Below are 23,744 nucleotides of genomic sequence, written 5' to 3'. Positions count from 1 at the left end.
CCGGGCTCTTTCCGTACGAGGGCTGCGCCCGCCCGGAACGATGTCCCTTCTCTCGCAATGACCCCCGCACTGTACCTCCCCCCACACAAACACACACACGAATCGCGACTTTTATTCCCGCTTCCTCGTTTTTTAATGGAACTTTGTACAAAGAGCCCACAACGGGGCAGGGGGGGAGTGGGGCATGCGGGGCGGGATACAGGAGCGAGTGGAGAGGGGGCGTGGGTGGGTCTTCCCCCTCTTCCCCTCCCCACGAGCCCTCCAGGGAGGCCCAGACATACAAAAACGCCTGGGAGGGACAGGGAGGGGAGACCCCCAAGCCTGGATCCCGCATGGGGGGTCACGAGGCCAGGCCCCGCGTCTGTAAACTGTCCACCTCCTTGTTCTGCTTCAGCTCCTCCATCCTGGGCGAGGGAACACAAATTCGGGAAGAGGGGTCAAGCTCTGTTGAGAGTCTGTCCCCACGGTGTCACCTGTGTCCACCTACCCCCGTGTGACATCTCCTAGCTGCATAACATCTCAACCCACATCTGTGTTACCCCACAACGTCCCCATTTCACCTCACAATGACCCCATTTCCCCCTGCCCAGTCCCCTTCCCGTGCCACTTCCCTGGACTCCCCCCGTCCCCATACCGGTGGCGGCAGCGCCGCAGGAACCTCATGATCTTCCGAGCTGCCTGGTCCTGCTTGAGGGTGAGGAAGGTGCTCCTGGGGAAAACGGAGGGGAGAGTGAGGACCCCTCTGTCCCCGGTGCCCCATGTCCCCAGTGTCCCTCAGTGCCCCAGGTCGCACCGGTGCTGGCGGAGGCTGCGGAAGCGCTGCTGGATGAGCACGGCTGCACGCCGGCGCCGCTGGAATCGCTTCTGCTCTGCGTAGCTCCGGAACTTGCTCTGGATCAGGATGGCGGCCTGCGTCATCCGCTGGAACAGCGCGAACTGGGGAGGGCAGTGGGACACCAGTGTCACAGCACCCTCAAACAGGGACCCCAAAGTCACCCCAGTGTCACAGCACCCCTGTGTCACCTGCTGGAATAGGGCATACTGGGAGAATAAGGCGGATACAGAGGGCGGCACCCCAATGTTACCCCGATGTCCCAGCATCCCCCAGCAAGGACCCCCATGTCCACGTGCACTGGACCCCAGGCATCCAGAGCCCCCAAAAGAGTTCCGAAAATATGGGTGCCCCCACCAATACTCTCCAGGGTGACCCTGTTACCTTCAGAGCGATCCAGGTCAGCTTGTGGGGCAGATAGAGAGGGTTAGGGGGGGTCTGGGGTGCCTGTGAGTTGCTGAGGAGGGGTCTGCGGTGGTTTTCAGGTCCCCCCACAGCTCAGTACCTGCTTGTACTTGCGGTAGCAGCGCTGGATGACGGCGGCCGCCAGCTCCTGCTGCTCCTTCAGCCTCCGGCCCTGGGGGTGGTGAGGGAGACTGGGGGGGTCAGCAGTGGTGGGGGGGCCCCCGGGGGGCCCCAGGAGGTTTTGAGGTGCCAGGAGCAGGGGGTACACACCCGGTACTTGCGGAAGGCGCCCTGGACGAGGCGCGCAGCCTCGTAGAGCTCATGCTGTTCCTGGTCACTGAGGGTGAGCAGGGCCACAGCCCCCCCCTCGCCCCGTGCCCCCCCTGACGCATTCAGGAACTCAGCCCAGCCCGCAGCCGAAGGAGGGGGTGGCCGCTCAGGGACCCCCGGGGACCCTCGTGTGGCCGCCTCTGCTCTGGGGGACACACAGGACACAGGAGGGTCAGGGGGCAAGCGCTGGCACCCCACGAGATGATGGGAGACACCCCACCCAGGGAGGAATTTGAGCGTCACAGAATGTCCCCAAGAGCACACTACAGTGTCCCAGGAGCCAGGGGACCCTCCTAATGGGATACCGGGGTTTTATAGAATGTGTCAGACCCCCACCATGGGGACACTGGAGTATTGAAGGATGTAAAGGACCCTCCCAATGGGATATGTCCCAGGCAATGGGGGAATCCCCAAGAGTATCCTGGGGCGCTGCTGGATGTGGGTGATCCCCCCCAGAGATGTGAGGGTGCACTGGAAAGCCCCCAACCCTGGAAGTACCTGTGGGGGGGCGCAGGGGGACGGTCAACGCTCTCCAGGTACGTGGCCAGCCAGGCCATGGCGGCGCCAAGCCCCGCTGGCCCGGCTGGCCCCGGCGTCCCTGGTGTCCCCAGGGTTCCCCCTGCTGCTCCCAGTGCTCCCAGAACCCCTGGTGGTCCCCCAGGTGCCTCCTGCTTGATGCGCTCAGGGGTGGCCTCGATGATCTGTCGCGCCAGTGTCACCACCTCAGCCTGGGGACAGGGGGAACATTGGGACACTCCTGCACTGGGGGAGTCCCCAGCCCTGGGTATCCCCCACCTTTACCTGCAGGGTGTCAGAGGGCAGGGCCAGGGTGTCCTCGGGGGGGCTGGGGGGCACTGCCACCCCCCAGCTCTCATCTTCGGAGTGGCCAGGGGGGCCGGGGGGCAGTGGGACAGAGCCAGGACCCTCCGACAGCCCCGACGGGGACGACAGGCTGCTGGCTGTGCTCAGCCCTGGGGACAGGGGGGACACGGCGAGGGGGTTTAGTCCTGGAGAGACACACCTCGAGGGGAAGCGGGAGGACACAGGGGGGATGGGGAGAGGACAGGGGACACCACGGGGATACACCAGGGACACAAGGAAGCTAGGGAGGACAGGACAAGGGGAACGTGGGGATGCACATGCAACACAAGAGGTGGGGAGAAAGAACATGGAGGGGTAACTTGGGACAACTGAGTACACAAAGAGATTGGGAGAGGACAGGGGACACGGTGGGGACACTTTGGGGACAGGTTGGAAGGGACCAGTGATGCCCTGGGGGCACATGAAAGGGGACAGGGGGACAGGGAGGAAATATGGTGACAAGCGACAGTGGCCAGGAGCAGTGAGGGGACACAGTGACAGTGGCCACACCATGGTGCTGGTGACCGGGAGCAGAAGGAGGTACACAGTAACACAGGACAGCGAGGGCACACAGTGCTGGTGCCATACCTGTGTCGGGGCTGGCAGAGAGCGGGGAGGGGATGTGCAGGCCGGGCAGCTGACAGCGTGGGGATGCAGGTGATACCTGCAGCTCCTCGAGACGGGTGACCAGGGCCAGGTGGCCGCGGGCACGTGCCAGGGCCAGCGGCAGCCGCCCCAGGGTGTCGGGGACGGCCAGCGCCCGCCGGTCCCAGCGGCACAGCCGCTCTGCTGCCTCCCGGTGCCCCAGGGCACACGCCCACATCTGGGGACACCGTGGCATATGTCAACAGGGTGTCCCCCAAGGTGCCCTTCATCCCAAGATGCCACCTCTGCTATTCCCCCATCCCTGCCTGAGGCACCACCCTGCGCCCCAATCCCCTTGGTGCCACTGCATTCCCCGCCCTGCCACCGTGTCCCCACTGTTACCACCATCTCCCCACTGTCCCCTCACCAGGGGGGTGCAGGAGAAATGGTCCACGTTGAGGGGGTCTATCTCCTGCTCCAGCTCCAGGCTGTCAACTGCCAGCGCCCTGCAGGGACAGGAGGGAATACGGACAGGTGTCACACTCCCTTGGGGACACAGCCTGGGGTGGCGGTCACCTCCACTTAGGGACATGGCTTAGGGGGATCCCCACCACTATCCCCACCTCATGCCAGTCCATGTCCCCAACCAGCCCCTGCCCTCAGGTGTCCCCAGGTGTCCCCGCTCACCGCCACCGCCGTAGAGCCTCCACCAGGCTGGCATAGCCCTGGGCAGCCGCCAGGTGCAGCAGTGTCATCCCACGGAACGTCACCCCATGGGCCAGTGTTGAGGTCCCCGATGTCCCCGGCAATGTCCCCGGCCAACCTGGCTGTGCCATCATGGCCTCGCAGATGGCCACTACCCGTGCCTCAAAGGATGACCCCGGCCCCTGTTCCCAGGACAGATGTCAGGGACCAGTAAGGGACGTGGAGAGGGTGGCATAGGAGGTGGGAGGGAACACTTGGGACATCTGGGAAGCGGCAACCGATAGTAGGGGGCGATAGTGAGCAGGGAACTTTGGGCCACTGGGGGACATGGGGAGATACTGAGGACATCAGGGGACACCAGGCAGTGTCAGAGAACATCAGGAGACCCTCAAAAACACGAAGGGACATGGGGGACCCCAGGGAACACCAACCAATTCCAGCAGATATAGGGGGTGCCAAGCAACACCAGGGTACATTAGGGAACATTAGGTACATCAAAGGACACCAAGATGTAAGTGGACACCAGGATCTTCAGGGACCATGTAGTCACTCAGGTGTTGGGGTGGGCCTCACCTGCTCCGGGGGTGTCTCGGAGGGAGACCCCCGTGGGGGGTGAAGGGGCGCGGGGTGGGGCAGGGCTCCCAGACGTGTCTCCAGCTGCTCCAGGCGCTCCAGGATGGACAGACGGAACTGGGCCTCTGGGAGAGTAGAGAAATGGATGTGAGGGGAACACCTTGACAGCCTTAGCAACCCCAAACACCCAAGCCACAAACAGTGTCAACCCACAGGGAGAGGGACAGGTTTGGGGTCCCCGTAATGGGACCCCAAAGGTAACCCAGGTATTTGGGTGCCACCCACAGAGGGCACGTACAGTATTGGGGTGCCTCCTGGAGGGTCCCCACTCACCGTCCAGTGCCAGCCAGTCCAGCTGTGCCCCGGGGGGACCCCGCGCTGCCCCCCGTGCCCGGTATTCAAATGGGGCTGCGGCCGAGAGCAGCCGGGGGGGACACGCCACACGCAGAGCAGCCACACCGGCCTCATGGGCTGCAGGGGGGACATAGACAGGGGTCAGTCAGCACTGCAGGAAGGGGGGACACAAATGAAGACCCCCCCCGTTGGGGACACTCACGAGGGCAATAGCAGCGCAGGACTCCCGGCTGGACCAGCGCGGCCGGAACTGAGGTGCGGTCAAAGAGACAGGAGTAGGCACCGGGGTCCCCCCATGGGCCTGTGATCAGCACCTTCACCCCGCCCTGGGGGAACACGGGGGGGTCACTGGAGAGCCCATGGATGGAAGGAGAAGGGGTGAAGGGGAGGACATGTACACAAAGCACTCACCTCAGGGTAGGACCACTCTGGGGAGAAATCGGTGATGGCGACAGGGGGGTCGCTGGTGGGGGCTGGGGGGGAAGGGGGGAGATGGGGAGTATGGGGAGGCTCGCACGGGTTTGGGGGGACCCCCGTGTCCCCCGCCAGCAGCTCCGGGAAGGGGAGGGGGAAGGGATGCTGTGGTGGGGGAGCAGCACTGAGTTCGCAGAGGGGGTCTGGGGGGACTGTGCCCTGTTTTCCTTCCTCTTCCTCCTCCGCCGCCTCCTCGTCACCCCCTGGTTTTGGGGGCGCAGCTGGTGGTGGGGGGGGTGCGCCCGGGGGGGCCTCGGCCTCACAGCCATAGGTCTGCCCGCGGCGGGGGCTGTTGAGGAAGCAGTCAGGGTCGAAGGCAGCGGCAGGGGGTGGTGCGGTGGGACAGGTCCCCTCAGGGGTCACCAGGTGCTGGCTGGGGGTCAGGCCCAGCGGCTGCTCAGGTCCCCCCGGTGCTGCCCCCCCACCCAAACTGGCCACCACCAACAGCGGCAGCCCCCCCGATGGGGGGAATGGGGGGGCTCGGGGCCCTTCAGGGGGTGCTGTGCCCCCCCCCAAGCCCGGGGAGGGCTGGGTGGTGTCGGGAGAGGAGGGGGTGGGTTTGGGGGGGTCCCCAGGCGTGCCCCCCCCAGCTCCCCGCTCCACTTTGGGGGAGATGATGCGGTGTTTGGTGCTGCCGCACTTGTGGCCGGGAGTGCCTGTGGGGGGCAAAGGGGGGCATTAGCAGGGGACAGGAAGGGTTTGGGGTGAGACTTCAGGGTCCCAAGGGGCATCCTGAGGGGAATTTGGGAATGTCCCAAAGAGATTTGGGATGCTTCAAGGGTGTTCAGGGTGATCCAGAGGAATGTGGGGTTGTCCCAAGGGGTTCAGGGCAGTTCTACATGGGTCCAAAGGATAGTTCAGGGTCCCAAGGGATTGTGGGGTTCCCGGGGGGGGTCAGGGCATCACAGCGGGTTTGGGGGCACCCCAGGGAGAGTTCAGTAATCCCAGGGAGGATTCAAGAGTAACCCAGGAAAGACTGGGGGAGGTCCCAGGGGGATGGGAGTCCAAGTGGGGCCCCCAGGGTCCCATTGAGCTGGAGTAGCCCGACTGGGTTCCCCAAGGGTCTGGGGATCCTCTTGAGTTGGAGGAGCCCCAGGAAGTCCCAGTGGGTTCCCCAGGGATTCAGAGGGTTCCGGGGGTCCTGTCTCACCCAGCCCCCCGGCGCAGAGGCAGGCGTGGGTGCGCGGAGGCGGCCGGGCCTGGTGCCGCTCCAGGACATGCTGCACCAGCTGCTCCAGGGACAGCCCGGGGGGGGCTCCCCCATTCCCGCAGCCCCACTTCACCCCATGGACTGTGGGAGAGGGGGGAAAATCCCTCAGAAAGGCAGTTGCGCAGTGTACCCTCTATCCAGCCCCCCAAAAGAACCACACACATCCCTAGCCCAACTTCATCGTGTGGTAAAGCAAGGGCAAAATTCCTCAAAGAAGAGGATATGGGCTCTCCTCCCCACCCCACCCCCCAAAACAACCTCACACTGCCTCAGTCCTACTTTATCCCATAGAAAGGGGAGGCAAAATCCCACAGGAAGGGGGTTTAGGGGCATCCTCCCCCTCCCCAGCCCCACTTTATCTTGTAGACTGTGAGAAAAGAAAGAACAACTCTGCTAAAAAAGGGGATTTAGGGTGCTCCTCCCTCCCAAAATGCCAAGCCCCCCCCTCCTATTCCCACAGCCCCACTTCTCCCTGTGAATGGTGGGTAAAATCCCTCTGGAACAGGTTCTGGGGCAGCCGCTACTCACACATGGGGCGCAGCTGGGCCACAAGCTCCTCCTGGGACCACTTGAGCCACTCACGGGGGTCGGCGGTGGCCGCACAGATCGGGGGTGCCCCGGCACACAGCGGGGGGCTGCAGAGAGGGGGGGCGCAGGGGCGGCCGCACTCCTCCATGGCCGGCACGTTCAGGTAGTGAACCAGGACGATGTCGGGATTCTGGAAGAGCACACAGAGGAGTTCTGGGGTGGGGCCAGAAGCCCGGGGCATTGGGAGGGTCCCGGTGCCCCCTGTTACCTGCAGCAGCCAGTAGCAGCGGCGGTGGAAGGTGGGGACGATGGAAGAGTGGACGTAGCAGCCATAGAGGCACTGGGGGGACAGCACGGATTGGGGAACCACGCCACCTTGATGAGAACCTCAAAGTAGCGTTTGCGGGGGTACCTGCATCCTGTGGGGGCCTCATATACAAGTATGGGGGGACCCCAGACCTTCAGCTGCCCACCTAGAGGAGCATGACACCCCTAAATTGCCCCCCTGGGGATCCTGACATCACCACACCCCATTATGAGGGGTCCCCAACACTCCCAAATCACCAACTACGGAGCTCCCAGCATCCCTAGACACATAGCTGAGGATCCTGGACCACCTAAACCATCACTGGGAGTCCCCAGCACACCAAAATTGTCCCCTGAGGGAACTCAGCACCCCCTGACCCCACACTTGGGTGTCCTGATATCCTCATGCTCCTCCCTGGGCATTCCCAGCCACACCCTCCCAGCTCCCCATACCTGAGTCTGGGGCAGTTTTACGGAAGGGCATGCTTTCTTGAGGCATCAGCTACTTTTTTGGGGGAGGGGGGGCTGTGTTTTGCGCCCCCCTTGCCTCCTACCTCCACCCCCTGCACCTTCAGCTTCATGTGGTCCTCACGTGTTGTCTTCCCATCCTTGCGCTTTTTCCAGCAATATCCATCCTTGCGGTACTTCACCTTCTTCCGGTTGTACAGGATCACCGACCCATTCTGCGGCCTGGACATGGGGTCAGGGGGCCCCCCCGGGAGCCCCCAGGGCACCCCCAACCCCCCAGAGCACCCCCCTGGGGGGGTCCCCACCTGGTTTTTGGGGAGCACGAAAGCCACTCATCGTGTTTCTCGAAGGTGATGAGGTACGAGGCGATTTCCTGGGGGGACAGGTGGCTCATTTGTGTCCGCTGTCCCCCCCATCCCCCACCTGCTGTGTCACTCCGTTGTCCCACCCCTGCTGTGACATCGTCCCCCTGTCTTGATATCCCCTGTCCTGCTGTATTCCTACCGCATTCCCCATGTCCTCCCTGTCCCCAGCTAACACCCCCTCCTGTGTCCCTTCAGTGCCTCTTCCCTATGTCCCCACATCCCCTCCCATATCCCTAAGTGTCTCCTGTATCTCCTTTATATCCTGTGTCCCTTCCATGCCCAATTTGTGAGTCCCCACACTGTGTGCCCACCATGCACCCCTGTGCACCCCCACCTCATTGGTGTTCCAGCGCAGCTGCTCCTTGGGCAGGACAGGACATTTGGGCAAACATTCCACCAGCTTCCGGGGCAGGAAAACCTTCAGGTGGCTCCTCTCTGCCGGGAGGAGGGCTCAATGTCCCCACTGTGTGTCCCCCCCGTCCCCTGTGTTCCCCTGTGTGTCCCCATCCCCTTACCAGAGACCTCAGGGGGGTCCTTGCTGCTCATCTCGGGGCACAAACGGGGCCCTCAGGGCTCACCTCGGGTGGCACAGGAAGGGCTGGAACCTGCAGGGACACCCCAAAAATGGGTGATGGGGCAGAGAAACAATGAGATGGCATAATGGGGGACACAGAACAAGGGACCCCGTTCTCTGCACTCTATTACACCAGATATCTCTGTCCTATATCCCACCCATCCCCACCCCATTGCACCTCACATCTCTGCCCTGTACACCCCCCACACCCGGCCCCATTGCACCCCAAACCCTTGCCCTGTACCCCCCCATCCCTGCCCCACTTCACCTCACATCTCTGCCCTGTAGCCCCCCATATCTCAGCCCTACAAACCCACATGCACCGCCCATTGCACCCCACATGTCCGCCCTATAGCCCCTCACATCTCTGCCCTATATCCCCCCACATCCCCGCCCCATGACACCCTACATCTCTGCCCTATACCCGCCCCACTACCGCCCCATTGCACCCCACATCTCTGCGCTGTAACCCTCCACACGCCGCTCCACTGCACCCCACATCTCTACCCTATTTCCCCCCCCACCCCGCCCCACAGCAGCCCCACACCCACCCCCAGTGACACCCCATCCCCGCCCCACACCCCATCCCCGCCCTCGGCCCCGCCCCGGCCCCCCCGGCCCCACCTGGCGCCTCAGGGCCGCCGCCGCCACCGCCCCCGCCCCCGCCGCCCGCCGCCATCTTCCCGCCCGCCGGGGGCCAGCGCCGACAGCACCGCCGGCGCGTGACGTAGCCGCGTAAGGGGGCGGGGCCGCGCCGCCGGGTGTGGGCGGGGTAAGGTCTTGTGGGCGGGGTCACCCGGGGTCGTGTGGGCGGGGAGTCGCCTAATGATAAACTTCGTTAATTGAACGGCGCGAGTCTATCGCTATTCGTCCCTTTGTTTATTACACAAGTGAATTCACACCTATTCAGTCTTATCGGCGCAATAAACACTACGGTTAGAACGCAAAATTGTCCTGCCGAACTACATAACTACTAAACAATAACGTTTCAATTATATGAAAAATAGGAAAAGACGTCCCAGCGGCCGGCCGCATCCTTAGCACGTTGCCCCTTTAGGAGGAGGCGGAGCACCGGTACCCGCCCCTCCCGCATCACGCTCCGCGCCCCGCCCCCGGGGCGGCCCAGCCCTGCCGGGCCCGGGCGCGGCCGCAGCCCCGGAGAGCCCCCGGGCGGGGACAGCGGCAGCGGCGGCCCGGGAACTCCCGGGGCGAGGGGATGCGGCACCGCGGCGCCGGTGAGCGGCAGCGGCGGGGCCGTGGGCGCAGGTTTGGGGGCTCTTGAGGCTCGGGGAGAGAATTTAGAGGGGTCGCAAGGGCGTAGGGGCAGGTTTAGGGGGACAGTAGGAGGTCCTGGGGGGTCCGAGGGGTGTGGAAAGTCGGTTTAGGGGGCTCCCGGGGACGTAGGGGTAGATTTAGAGGGGTTATAGGGGGCTGTAGCGGTCTCTTGGGGGTATCGCTTTACGGGGTGTCACGGGGGTCTTGGGGGCTCGGGTCCCTAAGGGGCCTGAGGTTTAGGGATCCTATAGGGGAGGTTAAAGAGTTATAGTTGCGTAGGAATTGGGTTTAGGGGGTCACAGAGTTATAGGGGCAATTTTAGGAGGATTATAGGGGCGTTTGAGGAAGCTCAGGTGTGTAGGGTACAGGAATCTCACTGGGAGTTTGGAGGATCTCAGGGGTGGAGAGAGTGTGTTTATGGGGTCACATGGGTGTAGGAGCAGGTTTACAGAGGCTCACGGGGTGTTTGGCAATGTCTCAGGGGTGTAGAGGCAGGTTTAGGAGTGGTATAGGGCGTTGATGCTGGTATTGGGGTCTCTCGGGGTCACGGGGTCACAGCCTTTGTTTTCCATGGTGGGAGGGCTCAGGCCCGGCATGGGACCCCCGCATTTTCTTTGGGGTCAGTGACAGTCGGGGGCGGGATCGGGGGTGTCACGTGCTGTTTATGCTGACCTGGAATCACCTGGGAAGGGGGGGATCCAGGGGGGCTCCTCTCCCCCTTCTTCCTCTCTCCCTGCCCCAAACCCCAGCCTTTGCCTCCACCCCTGACTTTTGACCCTGCCAAAGTGCCACCTGTGCTTTGGGGGTGCTGGGGAGGATCGGGGGAGCTCTTCCATCACCACCTCACCCGGCACCGCCCCAGGTTATTTTTAGGGCTCTCCTTGGGCGGGATTGAGGGAGGGACACGGATCCGGCCCCCCCTTCCCTCCCTGCAACCCTGGCTGGGGCGTTGCTGGGGGTGGGCGTGGGTAAGGGTCCCCCAAACCTCGCGGAGGCGTCCTGGGGTGTGACGTCCCTCTGTCGCGACAGGGTGACGGTGTCACGGGCATGGCGGGCGCCTCGGTGAAGGTGGCGGTCAGAGTCCGGCCCTTCAGCGCACGGGAGAGCAGCCGCCAGGCCAAGTGCGTTATCCAGATGCAAGGGAACACCACCTGTAAGTGGGGGTCGCGTTGCGGGGGGGGCGTCTCGGGAGGGGACACCCCCAGGGGTGGGGAATTGCAGTGTGGGACCCCCCCCACTCCGTCCTTGTCCTGTGCTGGCCTCAGGCCCAGAGGACCAGCTGCCGCCGGGCTAAAAATAGCAACAGAGAGGTTTTTTGGGGGGGTGACAGTGCTGTGGGGGGTGAGAGTGACGTGAGGGGATCACCCCAACCCCACTGTCACTTCCACACCCCAGGCATCACCAACCCCAAGCTCCCCAAAGACGCCACTAAACAATTCACCTTCGACTACTCATACTGGTCCCACACCTCGGTGAGTGCTGGGGCAGGTGCAGGGGGACCTGCAGGTGGCTCTGGGGGGTCCCTCACTCACTCCCCCACAGGAGGAGGACCCAAACTTCGCCTCGCAGCGCCGGGTGTACCAGGACATCGGGGAGGAGATGCTGGCACACGCCTTCGAGGGCTACAACGTCTGCATCCTGGCCTATGGCCAGACTGGGGCCGGCAAGTCCTACACCATGATGGGGCGGCAGGAGCCGGGGCAGCGTGGGATCATCCCGCAGGTCTGGGGCCCGGGGGTCTCCCAGGGAGTTTGAGAAGGGCTGGAGCCCCCCAAGGCCCCCAGCTCAACGCCACTCGCCTGCAGCTCTGCGAGGATCTGTTTGCCCGTGTCGCTCGGGAAGGGTCACCTGAACTCTCCTTCTCTGTGGAGGTGAGGGGGATTTGGGGATTCAGAGCACGAACCCCTGCTTGCAGATACCCCCTGGTCAATTTGGGCGTTCGGCTCTTGCAGACTCACCCCACCCCTCCCCAGCAGTTTGGGCATTTATCTGCCATTCATCCCAACATTTTGGGGGCTCAGCTGTCCCCTTGCCCCAGCAGTTTGGAGGTTTCCCCTATCACCATTTTGGGCACTCAGCCCCGACATCCCCATCAATTTGGGGGTGTGCTCCCAAAGTTGGGTATTCACTTGCCCCAGCTTGGGTGTTTCTTTGCCACCATTTTGCGAGTTCACCCCCCAACCTCCCTGAGTTTTGGAGGCCCCTCCTGACCCTCTTGGGGCCCCCAGGTGAGCTACCTGGAGATCTACTGCGAGCGGGTGAGGGACCTGCTGAACCCCAAGAGCCGGGGGGGGCTGCGGGTGCGAGAACACCCCCTGCTCGGGCCCTACGTGCAGGACCTGTCACGTCTCGCCGTCGCGTCCTTCACCGACATCGCCGACCTCATGGATAGCGGCAACAAGGCCAGGTGTGGGCACAGAGGGGCACAGGGGCACCCCCAACCCCCCAGACTCCCTCAGGTACCAAGGGTCTCCCCAAACTCCCCCACAGGACAGTGGCAGCCACGAATATGAACGAGACAAGCAGCCGCTCGCATGCCGTGTTCACCATTGTGTTCAGCCAGCGCCGCCGGGACCCACTCAGTGACCTCACCACGGAGAAGGTCAGGAGAGCCTCAGAATCACCTCCTAAATCCCCCCACCCCAATTTTGGATCACCCTAAAATTCCCCCAGAAAACACTCCCTGAAATCTCCTGAGTCCCCCCAAAATTCACCGTCATCTTCAGCCGGCGCTGCTGCAACCCCGAGTGATCTCGCTGCAGAAAAGACATGGGGTGCCCCAAAGTCAGTCTGAGAGTCCCCTAAAGTCATCCCTAAACCTCTTTGAGTCACCTCCAAAATCACCACCTGAATCCAGCCCTACAGCCCCTGAAAGCATCCTCAAAATTCCCCTGTCACCCACTGTTCCCTCTGAATTTCCCCAAAATCCCTGCTGAATTCCCCCGTGCTCCTGAAAATATCCCCGAATTCCCACCAAAATCTCCTTCAAATCCTCCCAATCTCCTCCCAAAAATCGGTAAATTTCCCCTACGTCCCTTGCAAACTCCCCCTGCAATTCCTTCACCTCCCTCAAATTACTCCCACAATTCCACAACACCCCCCCAAGTCCCCCAAAATGCCCTCAACCCCCGTTTCCCCCCTAAATTCCCTCCTAGAGCCCCCCAACCCCCCCTGCTCCCCCAGGTGAGCCGCATCAGCCTGGTAGACCTGGCAGGCAGCGAACGCGCTGACGCTTCGGGGGCCAAGGGCATCCGCCTCAAGGTGAGTGGTGATGCCCCTGCACCCCACAAAAAGAGGGGGTGACTCCCCGCCAAAGCCCCTCTGAGCCTTGCTCCGCGTCCTCCCCCTCCCCAGGAAGGTGCTAACATCAACAAGTCCCTGACCACTCTGGGCAAGGTCATTTCCGCCCTGGCTGAGGCGGTGAGTCTGGGGGGATGCCCCCTCCCTCCCTACACCCTGTGGTGTCCCCCCCCACCCTCGGGGGTCCCCCCCCCCTTTTTGGGGGAGCCCACACGACCCCCCCTTTCCTCTTTGCCCCTCCCCAACAGACCAGCAAGAAGAAGAAGCCGGATTTCATCCCATACCGGGACTCAGTGCTGACGTGGCTGCTGAAGGAGAACCTGGGTGGGTCTGGGGGATAGCTGGGGAGAGTGAGGAGGTTTCTGGGGTCTCCCAGCCCCCACTAACCCCATCCTCACAGGTGGGAACTCGCGCACAGCCATGATTGCAGCGCTCAGCCCGGCTGACAGCAACTATGAGGAGACGTTGAGCACCCTGCGGTGAGGGAGGGGGCTTTGGGGGGTCCTCCGTGGGTTTTGGGGTGTGGGGAGTGGAGTGCCAGCCCTGATCCTGCCCCTTTTTTCCTCCCCCAGCTACGCTGACCGCACAAAGCAGATCCGGTGCCACGCCGTGATCAACGAGGACCCGAACGCGCGGCTGATCCGGGAGCTGCGGGAGGAGGTGACACGGCTGCGGGAGCTGCTCAGTGCCCAGGGTGAGTGGCTGGGCGGATGAGGTTAAAAGGGGCTCTGGGCAGGGAGTTAAAGGGGTTTGTAGGGTCTGGGGGTCAGATTTAGAGGATTTTGTAGGGCGGGACAGATTTGGGGTGTTAGTTGCAGAGTAGTTTTGGGGCAGAAGAGATTTGGGGGCAGAGCTAAGGGGGGTTTGGGGGCACGGGAGGTTTGGGGGACCATCTGAGGGGCACATCTATAGTGCTGGGGGAGCAGTTAGGATTTGATATGGGGGTGCAGGAGGCAGCACCCCCCCACTGAGCCCCCATCTCCCCACAGGTCTCTCCGACACCACCCCCTCTGCCCCCCCTGCCGGGACCCCCCCCACCTTCAACGGGGCTCCGGGGCTGGAGTCCCCCCTGGGTCCCACTGAGGCCATGGAGCGACTGCAGGTGACCCCAAGACACCCCCCAGCCCCTCCCTCGTTCCACTGGGACCCAGGGGGTCTGTGATACCCTCCCCAACACTGTGTAGGACCCCTCCAAAATCATTGCTCCTCGTAGGAGACAGAGAAAATCATCGCAGAGCTCAACGAGACGTGGGAGGAGAAGCTGCGGCGGACAGAGGCCCTGAGGCTGGAGCGGTGAGGGGAGGCCCCAAACCCCCACCATGACCCCAAACGTTCCCCAATCCCCCCACAGTTCCTCTAAATCCCCTCCTGATGCCCCCAAATAGCCTGCAAACTCTCCACAGCCCCACCACTGTCAACCCAAATGCTCCTTACGCACCCCCCAGTGCCCCCATAGCCCTCCCATACCACCCCCCCGACACTTCCTAAACTCCCCCAGACAATCTCCAAAGCCCTCTGGGCCCCTCCACACCCTTTTGGGCCTGCCCCAAGTTCCCCATGTCCCCCCAGGGAAGCACTGCTGGCTGAGATGGGGGTGGCTCTGCGGGAGGATGGTGGCACCGTTGGCGTCTTCTCACCTAAAAAGGCAAGTCAGAGGGGGCTGGGGGAGTCCCAAACACGAGGGACCCTCCACCCTTACTCTGGTTTTGTTTTTGTGCACCCCTCCCCCAAAAGACCCCGCACTTGGTGAACCTCAATGAGGACCCACTGATGTCCGAGTGCCTCCTCTACCACATCAAGGATGGTGTGACCAGGTGAGCAGTGAGCTAAGGCACCCCCAAAACCCCCTCAGGGACCCGCAGACCCCTTGGGTCACCCCAATTTGCCCTGTGCCCCCCTCTTCCAGGGTGGGCCAGGTGGATGTGGACATCAAGTTGTCAGGGCCGTTCATCCGGGAGCAGCACTGCCTCTTCCGCAGCTGCCCTGACCCCTCGGGGGAAGGTACGCAATTCGGGGGGGGCGCCAGATTTTGGGGTGCCCCCCCTTGCCCTGCCCCCTCTTGGCACACCTTAATTCCTCTTTCTCCCCCCACCTAAATGCTGCCACTGGAGCAGGTCACTGCAGCCCTCCCCAGGTACTGCTCCCCTGTGCCGGTGGGACAGGGAAGGTCGTGGGGTTGGGGGAATTTGAGGGAGGCTGGGGAGGGGATTTGGGGTTCCCCCACCTCAGTTTAGCTGGGAGGTGACTCGCCCTCCCCTTACTGTCCCCACCTGAAGTTGTGGTGACCCTGGAGCCGTGTGAAGGGGCTGAGACCTACGTCAACGGGAAGCAGGTGACGGAGCCGGTGGTGCTCAAGTCGGGTAGGGACCCCCCAAAGCCCTCCCAGATCCCTGTCTCTCCCTGCAATGCCCCCCAAATCCCTGTGTTTCTCCCTTGAACCCTCCCAAAAATCCCAGCATGCCCCCCAAAGTCCCCTCCACCTCCTACAAATCCCTGTGTCCTCCCCAAATTTTCCCTCAAATCCATTATGACACCCCCCTTTCCCACCTAAATCCCCCCAAAACTCTGTGACCCTGCCCAAATTTCCCTTAAATCCCCCTGTGACTCCTCCAACCCTCCCCAACCAGGCAACCGCCTCATTTTGGGGAAGAACCACGTATTCCGCTTCACGCACCCAGAGCAGGCGCGGCGGGAACGGGAACGGGGGGCATCCCCCGGGCCCCCCCCGGACTGGAACCTGGCACAGCGAGAGCTGCTGGAGCAGCAGGGCATCGACATGCGCCTCCAGAGGTGGGGCCCTCCTCCAGGGAAACATGGGGACCGCCCTGGGGATAGTTGGGAGGTCTCACCCCATGTGTCCCTCCCACCCCAGGCTCCAGGACCTGGAGAGCCAACCCCAGCTGGAGAAGGAAACAGCAGAGCAGCCACAGGTGAGGGGGGCATGGGGATCATTTGGGAATTCCAGGCTTCCCTGGGGGTTCCTTGGGTCACTTTAGTGTCCCCCGAATGTCCTGCATGTCACACAGGTGTCCCTTAGATAGTCCCTGAGTGTCACAGGTGTCACCCAGGTCCTTTGGATTTTGGATGCAGTTGGGCTGCCCCTGGGTGTCACAGTTGTCCCCTGGGTCGCCTTAGTTCCCCATGAGTGTCCTGGATGTCCTTCGGGGATCTTCTGGGTATCCCTTGGAGCTCCCCTGGCTGCCCAAGCTCCACGCTGGGCAGCCCCCAAGTACCTAAATGTGTCCCCCTTGTCCCCCAGCAGCCCCCCGCCGCTGACGACCCCCGCTGCTATGAGGCCGGCTGGCGCCTCATCTCGTCGCTGCGCCAGGCACTGCCGGCGCCCGCCGTGCGCTCAGTGCTGCGCCGTGCCGGGCTCCCCGTGCCAACGCCGGGCAAGCGCCGGGAGCCTCTGCGCGTCTACCAGATCCCGCAGCGCCGGCGGGGATCCCCGACCCCGTCCTCGCCGTCCCCCTCCCCATCCCCGTGGGTGACCATGGCCGACCTGAAAGCCCAGGCTGTGCGGGAGCTGAGCCTCGAGGTGGCCCTGCGGGAGCCGCGGCCGGCACGGCGCGAGCTGGAGGCGCTGAGCCTGGCGCGGCTGCGGGAGCTGTGCCGGCGCCACGGCAAGCGCGAGCCCACCGAGCGTGACGGCTGGCGCGCCGTGGCCAGGGACGTGTGGGATGCCGTGGGTGGCGGCGAGGAAGACGAGGGCGGTGGCAGCGGTGGCCCTGGTGAGCAGGTGAGCGAGGTGGAGGGGCTGCGGCTGCACCTGGACAGGCTGGCGGGGATCCTGCGCGAGGTGAAGCGACAGAACAGTGCCAAGGACGAGCAGATCCGGGCCCTGCGAGACCGTGTGGGGCAGATGGAGCGTGTCATCCCACTGCCGCTGGTGAGGGATGTCCCCGTGCACCCCAGAGCCTGACCCATGGCATCCCAAAGAGCCCTGGCATGGGTTCTGTCTGCCCACAGCGCCCACGGCCTAACCCACAACCTCCTGGAGCATCCCTGAGCTGTCCCCACCGGACCCTGGAGTGGGTCCCACCTGCCCCATAGCACCCCACAGTCCCCTAACAGATCCCAGCTTCCCTTGGCCCCCCAAATCTGCCCCTTCCCACTCCCTGACACCCTTAAGTGTCCCTCCCACGCCACAACTCCCCCCTTCCTGCCCCACAGCACTCCTAGACTCCTGTAACCCCCCTCTCCTCCCCCATAGGACGATGGTGATGAAGCTGAACCGCCCCCCCAAGAACCTTGCCAGGACCCTCCCCAGGAGCCCCCCCAGCCCAGCACGGACAGGGGGTCTCCCCCTCCTTCTCCCCCCTCAGCAGCGGCGGCACGGCTCTGCCGGCTCATGGAGCAGGACCCAGCATTCCGGCGGGGGCGGCTGCGCTGGCTGCGCCAGGAGCAGGCCCGGCTCATGGGGGGAGGCCTGCAGCCCCCCCAGGCCCCCCGCCGACCCCCTCGCTTCCACCCGGTCCCCCAGGACTCCAAGCTGCGCTTCCCCTTCAAGAGCAACCCCCAGCACCGCCTGGCCTGGGGGAGTGGGGGGGATTCCCCCCAAGCCGAAAACAGGCCCCCCCCGCCGCCCCCTCCCTCGGGGCGTCCCCGCCGGGGATCCCTGGATGGGGGGTCCCCACCTTCCCCCGTGGGCACGCCCCCACCCCGTGTCCGCCGCCAGCACTCAGCCCCCGACCTGAAGGCGCGGGGCCCCATCCCTTAGGGGGTGTGGGATTTTGGGGACAGGCCCTCCCCAAATGGACAATCACGGCCTCTCCCACCTCCACAATCGGGGGGTCTCCCCGCCGGGGAAGCCCCCAGCTGCTGTCACACTGCCCCCCCCCGCCGCGTGTGTGTGTCTGTGGGAGGGGCCCTTTGTCAGGAGGAGCCCCCGGTTAAGGGGGATCCTGCTAATTAAAAGGAAGCGCCTCATTACGGGGCCCCCCCCATTCTGGTGCCTCCTCTCTGCTGGCCCCGCCCACTCCAGCCTGGCAGCCGCTGGTCACGCCTCTTTGGGGCGGGGCCTAATGGAGTCTCCGCCTACAAGTGATGCCACCGCCCCTTTCTGGGCCGAGTCGGGGGCGCGGTGTCAGCAAGCTCCGCCCAGGCCCTGCTGTCCCATCCGTTCCATTTCTGGTCGTGTTGTGGGCGTGGCGTTTTAGAAAGCGCCACCACCGCAGGCGGCAGTGCTGGAGATGCCCTGTCTCCTCCTGTGGCTCCACCCCTTCCACTGTGTTGGGCGTGGCATATGCAAGCACCGCCCTTCCCACGCCGGCAGCGCAGGGCTGGGGGCCACGAGCCCCGCCCCTTTGGTCGTGTCACGATGAGGCCACGCCCCTTCCCGCTCATCACCGCGCCCCCCATCCCTCCCCGTGTCCCCGGTCCCCCCCCCGGCCCCGTTCGCCCCTGCCCGGCCGCGCCATGAGTCGCCTCCGGCCGCTGCCGCTGCTGCTGCTCGGGGCGCTGGGGGCTCTGAGCCCCCCCCGGGCCGCGGGGCAGGACACGGCGCCGAGCCCCCACCCCAGCGCCCGGCCCAACGCCACCAGGTAACGGCACCCCAGGGACTGGACGGGACGCCCCGGGGCAGGATACGATACGGCACCCCCGGGACGGGACCTCCCCCAGAACGTGGCACCCCGGGACGGGACCGACACCCCCGGAGAAGGGGCTTGGCACGAGGCGGAACATTCCCGGGACAGGACACCCTTGTCCGCGTCTCCCCTGCGGCCCCGGACATCCCCCGGGCACCGGGGCTTTCTTCCTCGGTCCAGAACCCCAACCACGAGCTAGGATCCACCTCCGACCTGGGATTCCCCCAAAACTCCCCGGAACCAGCACCCCCCCCATAGCCCGGTACCTCTCCCCGGGGTCTGGGAGCCTCCGAGTTCCGGTTTTCCCCTGGTCTGGGCCCCCCATGATCGCCCCCGTGTACCCCTAGGCCGGTGTTCCCGGTGTTCCCGTGCGGGGGGGACCATCGCGGGGAGTCGGGGTTCATCGCCAGCGAGGGCTTCCCCCGGCATTACCCACCCGGCAGCAACTGCACCTGGACCATCACGGTACGAACCCCCCGGGGCATCCTGAAACCCAACACACCTCACCTCCCTCCCAAAGCCGCCTGCCCCAGGTCACCTCAACCCATCCGGAGACATCCCAATGCCCCCTCGGGCATCCCAAAACGCTGGGGCTCCCCCTTGGCTGTCCCAGATGTCCCCCAGATGCCCCGCGGGGGGCTGCGGGACAGGTGGTGACACTGCTCTGTTTCTCCCATGTGTTCCCCTGATGCGACCTCATGCCATCCCCTCAGAAACCCAAGGGCCAAGTGGTAATATGCCAATGTCCCCAGCATTCCCGATGTCCCCTGGTGTCCATCCTGGCCCTTCAATATCCCCATGCCCCCCTAGGTCCGTGAAGACCAGGTGGTGCCACCCCGAAGTCCCCATGTCCTGACCAGGTGGTGACACCCCGATGTCCCCAAATCCCCATCATCCCCCAGCTGCCCGAAGGCTTAGTGGTGACCCCGCAATATCCCCTAGGTCCCCGAGGGCCAGGTGGCTACCCTGTCCTTCCGTGTCTTCGACCTGGAGCCGGACCCTCTGTGTCGCTTTGACGCCCTCTCGGTGTTCGGGGGCCACGGCCCCGGGGCGCCGCTTTTGGGGCGCTTCTGTGGCACCTTCCGTCCGGGGGCCCTGCGGGCGCCCCAAAACCGGCTCCGGCTGCACATGGAGAGCGATGGCGGCACGGCCGGGAGGGGCTTCCTGGCCTGGTTCAGCGCCGGCAGCCCCCCGACCAACGGTGGGTGAGAGAGGGACTGCGGGGGGAGACCCTCCAAAAAAAACCAAGGGGGAGGGAGCACCGCCGGCGGGGAGCAGGGACAATCCCACAGGGACACACCCAAAACCACCCAAGGCGATGCCTGAAAATGTGGACAACTCCAAAACGCTATAGCAACACCCCCAAAATCTTGTGGAGACCCCAAACCCCCATGGAGACCCCCAAAACGATGTGGGCTGAGAGGCCAAAACACTTTCCAGGAGGTCCTGGGGGTTGTGGAGTGAGATGTGAAAAGAGGGAGAAGCAGAGCTGGGGGGAAACTGGGAAAAGTGTGAGGAGAAAACAGTGCGAATGAGAAGAAAGTGTGAATGGAAGAGGAGCGAAGGGTGTGAAATTGAGAATAGAAGGGGAAAACCCTGATGGAGAAATGGAGGGAAATAGGGTGGAAAAAAAGAGGGAAATGAAGGAAAAGTGTGAGGAAGAAATGGGAAAGTGTGAAGAGAAAACGAGGAAATGAGGGAAAAGTCCGAAGGAAGAAAGGAAGAAAAATCTGAGGAGAAAGGCAGGGAAAACTGTGAAGGGAAAAGGAGAAAAATGAGAGAAAAAGAAAAGGAAAAATGAGGGGGGGAAACTGAAGAGGAAAAAAAAAACTGAGGGAAAAAATGACTGAAAGGAAAGGAAAATTTTGAGGGAAAAGCCAGAAGGAAAAATGGGGCAAAGTGTCAGGAAAAAATGAGGGAAAGCATGGCACAAAATTGAGGGGGAAAAGAGGACAGGGAGCACCGCCGGCGGAGAGGAGACCCCCCCAAAACCATCCAAACCCCGACGGAGACCCCCAAAACCCCCGTGGACTCCCCCAAATCCATATGGAGAACCCTCAAAACCACATGGAATATCGCAAATCCCCCCTAATCCACCGTGGAGCCCCCAAAAATCCATTGGAAAAGCCCATAGATACCCCAAGAGCCCCCATGGAGACCCCCAAAACCACACGGACCCTCCCTGAAGCCCCCCGCAGGGCCCCCCCCAACCCAGCCCAACCCTTTTGCAGGGCCCCCCCAGGGACGGCGGCGCTCGGGGGTCTTTAATAAACCCCATTTTTTCGGGGAGTCCTGGCACTATTTTGACGGTGAGTATGACCCCCCCCAGATTTACAAAAACACTCCCGGGGGGGGTCTTGCACCCCAAATTCCATATCCTCCCCCAGTCCCAGGGTGGTTTTGGCAGCGCCCCCCCTAATTTCCCCCCCAGTTTTGGGGGGTTTCAGGGACAGAGGAAACGCCGGCGGTGCGGGAAATGGGGGCGGGGGGGTTGTCCATACGTGTCTGTGCCCCCCAAAAATGTGACCACGCCCTGCCCACCCCCCCAGAGCATCAGTTTTGTGGGGGGCGGCTGGAGAAGCCCCAGGGGAGCCTGAACACCCCAAATTGGCCAGAGGAGAATTATCCCCCCGGGATCAGCTGCTCCTGGCACATCGTGGCCCCCCCCGACAAGGTTTGGGGGGTCCTGGGCGGGTGAAGAAGGGGAGCGGGGGGTTCAGAGGTGGGTTGGGGGGGTTAGGGGGACACCGGGGTGGTTTGGGACTGTCAGGAGGATTTGGGGGGGTCGGAAGGTATTTGGGGGATGGTGGGGGGGAGGTGGGTCAGGAGGGCTTTGCAGGTGTCCGAGGAGGGCTGGGGGAGCCAGAAGGGTCTGGGGGGGGCAGGAGGGGGGGGCTGCAATCCTTTGCGGGGGTCACAAGGGGGTGTGGGGGGGTGGTTGAGGAGGAACCACGATGGTTCAGGGAGTCTCAGGAGAATTTGGCACGGGGAGGAAGTCTGAAGGAGTTGAGGGGACCCGGAGGGGTCCAGAGGGATCCGAGGTCGGGGGGCTGAGTTGAATTTGCGGGGGTGCAGGTGGTGGAGCTGCGGTTCGGGAAGTTCGACGTGGAGCCCGACCCCCACTGTCGCTACGATTACGTGGCCGTGTTCGAGGGGGGGGCGCGGGACGACGCGCGGCGCCTCGGGCGGTTCTGCGGGGAGGAGACCCCCGGGTGAGCCCTCCCCGAGCTCCCGCAGCCCCCCAAACCTGCCCCAACCCCGTGTGAGCCCCACAAACTGTCCCGATCCCTGCTAAATCCATCCTGATCCCTCTTAAATCCACCCTGACCCTCCCCAAACCACCCTTATCCCCCTTGACAGCAACCTGCTCCCCCCAAGCCCCCCTGACCATCCCCCGAAACTCACCTGGGACTCCCCCAAACCCCTCCCGACCCCTCCGATTTCCTCCCGTTGCCTCCAAACCATCCCGACTACTCCGGATCCCCCCTGGACCTCTGCGACCCTCATCCTGACCCTCTAAACCCCGCCTGATCCCCCACCCTGGATCCCCCCAGCCCCTCCCGTGTCCCCCCGAAAACCTCCCCTGACCCCCGTGTCCCCCCAGCCCCATCCTCTCCAGCTCCTCGGAGCTACTGGTGCAGTTCGTGTCGGATTTGAGCGTCACCGCCGATGGCTTTTCGGCCACCTATACCCTGCGGGACCGGGGGAGCGCCCCCGAGACCCCCCCCGCAAAACCCCGGGGAGGCGGGAAGGGGAAACCCCCCCCGAGCCCCAAAGCGGAGCCCCCCACGGCCCCCCCTGTGGGGACCCCCTGTCCCCAGCGCTGCCGCCGCTCCGGGACGCTCCAGAGCAACTTCTGCAGCAGCGATTTCGGTGAGAACCCTCCCAAAAAATGAGGGGGAAAGTGGTAGAGAATTCCCCAAAAACAGGGGGTTGGGGGTGGGTGAGGACCCCCAAAATAGGACGAACGGTGACTGGGAGAGCCCCAAAATGGGGTCGGGGAGGGAAGGGGAGGTTGGGCTCCCCAAACCCCAAATCAGGGGGGTGTCTGAGGTTTTGGGAGTGTCTGACTCCCCCCTTCCTGTGCCTCCAGTGCTGACGGGGACAGTGAAATCGGTGTCACGGGGCCCCCCCCAGGAGCCGGGCTGGGCCGTGGTGTCTGTGCTGAGCCTCTACAAGTCGGGGGATTTGGAGATCCCCCAGCCGGCCAAGGGCGCCACGCTGCGGCTGCAGCTGCCCTGTCGCCTCTGCCCCGCGCTCAAGAAAGGTGGGTGTACCCGCGGAGGCCTGGGGGAGGGGTCTCTGTGGCCCTCCAGGTCCTGAAACCCCCTCCCCAAATCTCTTCCAGGCTCCAGCTATGTCCTGATGGGGCGGCTGGGGGGGGACGGGGGTGCCCTGCTGCCCCCCGACGCCTTCGTCGTGCCCTACCGCCCGCAGCAGCAGCAGGTTTTGGGGAACCTCAGCAAGCGGCCGTGTCGGGGGACCCCCTGAGACTCCTCCCGAGCCCCCCCGGACCCCCTCGAGTTGGGGGGACGCCCCCCGCACATATGCAAATAAAGGCTGCAGAGCTGGAGTGTGGTAGTGAAGGGGCTGGGGGGACCTCGCTCTTGCTCCGCACTCAGACGAGCACAGATTGGGTTCGCCAAAGTGAAGGACACCCGGCGGGGACCCCCCGGGCTCTCCCCGTTAAACCGTGCGGCTTCTTTAAGAGGGGCGGGAGGGGGATTTTAGGAGAGGGTGTGGCGGATGCAGGGGCGTGGCCTCTTGGAGGCGTGGTTTCGGACACGCCGGGGGCGTGGCTTACCGCTGGTATGCGTTTCTTCTGCTTCTCCTTCGATACCTGTCAATCATCGCTGTCACTCCTGATTGGTGAAGTGGCTATGCCCCGCCCACCTGCGGGGCTCCTATGCATTCGGATTGCGTCAATCACAATTGGTTGGTTACACGTCAATCTCGGGCGTTGCTCCGCCTCCTCAAATACGATTGGCTGATGAACCACAAATTTTAGGGG

General features: G+C 63.7%; 3 protein-coding genes across 5 annotated transcripts; 2 read left to right on the top strand and 1 right to left on the bottom strand.

Annotated features, from left to right (window-relative positions):
- Window positions 1-109: 109 nt before the first annotated feature.
- On the bottom strand, window positions 110-9,343 carry CAMTA2 (calmodulin binding transcription activator 2). Its single transcript, XM_085045249.1, has 23 exons — window positions 9,195-9,343; window positions 8,512-8,601; window positions 8,331-8,431; window positions 7,937-8,004; window positions 7,718-7,853; window positions 7,126-7,197; window positions 6,858-7,047; window positions 6,270-6,410; window positions 5,057-5,775; window positions 4,848-4,971; window positions 4,625-4,762; window positions 4,292-4,416; window positions 3,701-3,900; window positions 3,441-3,519; window positions 3,017-3,251; window positions 2,369-2,538; window positions 2,066-2,295; window positions 1,508-1,712; window positions 1,338-1,409; window positions 1,217-1,237; window positions 794-936; window positions 635-709; window positions 110-404 (listed from the first exon to the last, which is right to left on the bottom strand). Exons 2-23 carry the CDS (start codon window positions 8,540-8,542, stop codon window positions 341-343), a joined length of 3,339 nt encoding a protein of 1,112 aa, XP_084901375.1. The 5' UTR covers window positions 8,543-8,601; window positions 9,195-9,343; the 3' UTR covers window positions 110-340.
- A 317-nt stretch (window positions 9,344-9,660) lies between these two features.
- On the top strand, window positions 9,661-18,091 carry KIF1C (kinesin family member 1C). 2 transcript variants are annotated; one of them, XM_085045250.1, is made up of 22 exons: window positions 9,661-9,805; window positions 10,875-10,998; window positions 11,241-11,317; window positions 11,388-11,567; window positions 11,651-11,716; window positions 12,074-12,252; window positions 12,336-12,447; window positions 13,029-13,106; window positions 13,200-13,265; window positions 13,394-13,469; window positions 13,546-13,624; window positions 13,718-13,839; window positions 14,135-14,247; window positions 14,359-14,438; window positions 14,715-14,790; window positions 14,880-14,959; window positions 15,052-15,146; window positions 15,422-15,505; window positions 15,773-15,935; window positions 16,018-16,075; window positions 16,408-17,034; window positions 17,359-18,091. In XM_085045250.1, exons 2-22 carry the CDS (start codon window positions 10,893-10,895, stop codon window positions 17,863-17,865), a joined length of 3,024 nt encoding a protein of 1,007 aa, XP_084901376.1. In that variant the 5' UTR covers window positions 9,661-9,805; window positions 10,875-10,892; the 3' UTR covers window positions 17,866-18,091. The 2 variants fall into 2 exon arrangements, with proteins under 2 accessions (XP_084901376.1, XP_084901378.1); XM_085045252.1 differs by having other exon boundaries at window positions 9,678-9,836.
- Window positions 18,092-18,191: 100 nt separating this feature from the next.
- Window positions 18,192-23,306, top strand: PCOLCE (procollagen C-endopeptidase enhancer). Of its 2 annotated transcripts, XM_085045253.1 has the most exons (9): window positions 18,192-18,688; window positions 19,081-19,198; window positions 19,676-19,934; window positions 20,965-21,042; window positions 21,283-21,407; window positions 21,809-21,945; window positions 22,338-22,606; window positions 22,827-23,000; window positions 23,082-23,306. In XM_085045253.1, the coding sequence occupies exons 1-9, from the start codon at window positions 18,192-18,194 to the stop codon at window positions 23,222-23,224; spliced, it is 1,800 nt and encodes a 599-aa protein (XP_084901379.1). In that variant the 3' UTR covers window positions 23,225-23,306. The 2 variants fall into 2 exon arrangements, with proteins under 2 accessions (XP_084901379.1, XP_084901380.1); XM_085045254.1 differs by lacking the exon at window positions 20,965-21,042.
- Window positions 23,307-23,744: the final 438 nt, after the last annotated feature.

This window comes from Lichenostomus cassidix, unplaced genomic scaffold (genome assembly GCF_008360975.1).
Source record: "Lichenostomus cassidix isolate B80296 unplaced genomic scaffold, HeHo_3.0 HiC_scaffold_34, whole genome shotgun sequence".
Lineage (NCBI taxonomy): Eukaryota > Metazoa > Chordata > Aves > Passeriformes > Meliphagidae > Lichenostomus > Lichenostomus cassidix.
The sequence above is the reverse complement of the archived record's forward strand: the minus strand, read 5'-3'. Positions and strand labels throughout refer to the sequence as shown.

What these genes read in the sequence shown, in the direction of transcription:
- CAMTA2 (XM_085045249.1), bottom strand. Translation starts at nt 8,542, where the DNA reads ATGAGCAGCAAGGACCCCCCTGAGGTCTCTG. An exon ending in GGACCCCCCTGAGGTCTCTG is followed by an intron (nt 8,432 to 8,511) that starts GTAAGGGGATGG and finishes TCCTCCCGGCAG; the next exon opens with AGAGGAGCCACCTGAAGGTT. An exon ending in CCTGCGCTGCTATTGCCCTC is followed by an intron (nt 4,763 to 4,847) that starts GTGAGTGTCCCC and finishes TCCCCCCTGCAG; the next exon opens with CCCATGAGGCCGGTGTGGCT.
- PCOLCE (XM_085045253.1), top strand. Translation starts at nt 18,192, where the DNA reads ATGCCACCGCCCCTTTCTGGGCCGAGTCGGGGGCGCGGTGTCAGCAAG. An exon ending in GCCCGGCCCAACGCCACCAG is followed by an intron (nt 18,689 to 19,080) that starts GTAACGGCACCC and finishes GTGTACCCCTAG; the next exon opens with GCCGGTGTTCCCGGTGTTCC. An exon ending in ACTGCACCTGGACCATCACG is followed by an intron (nt 19,199 to 19,675) that starts GTACGAACCCCC and finishes AATATCCCCTAG; the next exon opens with GTCCCCGAGGGCCAGGTGGC.
- KIF1C (XM_085045250.1), top strand. Translation starts at nt 10,893, where the DNA reads ATGGCGGGCGCCTCGGTGAAGGTGGCGGTCAGAGTCCGGCCCTTCAGC. An exon ending in GTGACCTCACCACGGAGAAG is followed by an intron (nt 12,448 to 13,028) that starts GTCAGGAGAGCC and finishes CTGCTCCCCCAG; the next exon opens with GTGAGCCGCATCAGCCTGGT. An exon ending in GCGTCTTCTCACCTAAAAAG is followed by an intron (nt 14,791 to 14,879) that starts GCAAGTCAGAGG and finishes CTCCCCCAAAAG; the next exon opens with ACCCCGCACTTGGTGAACCT.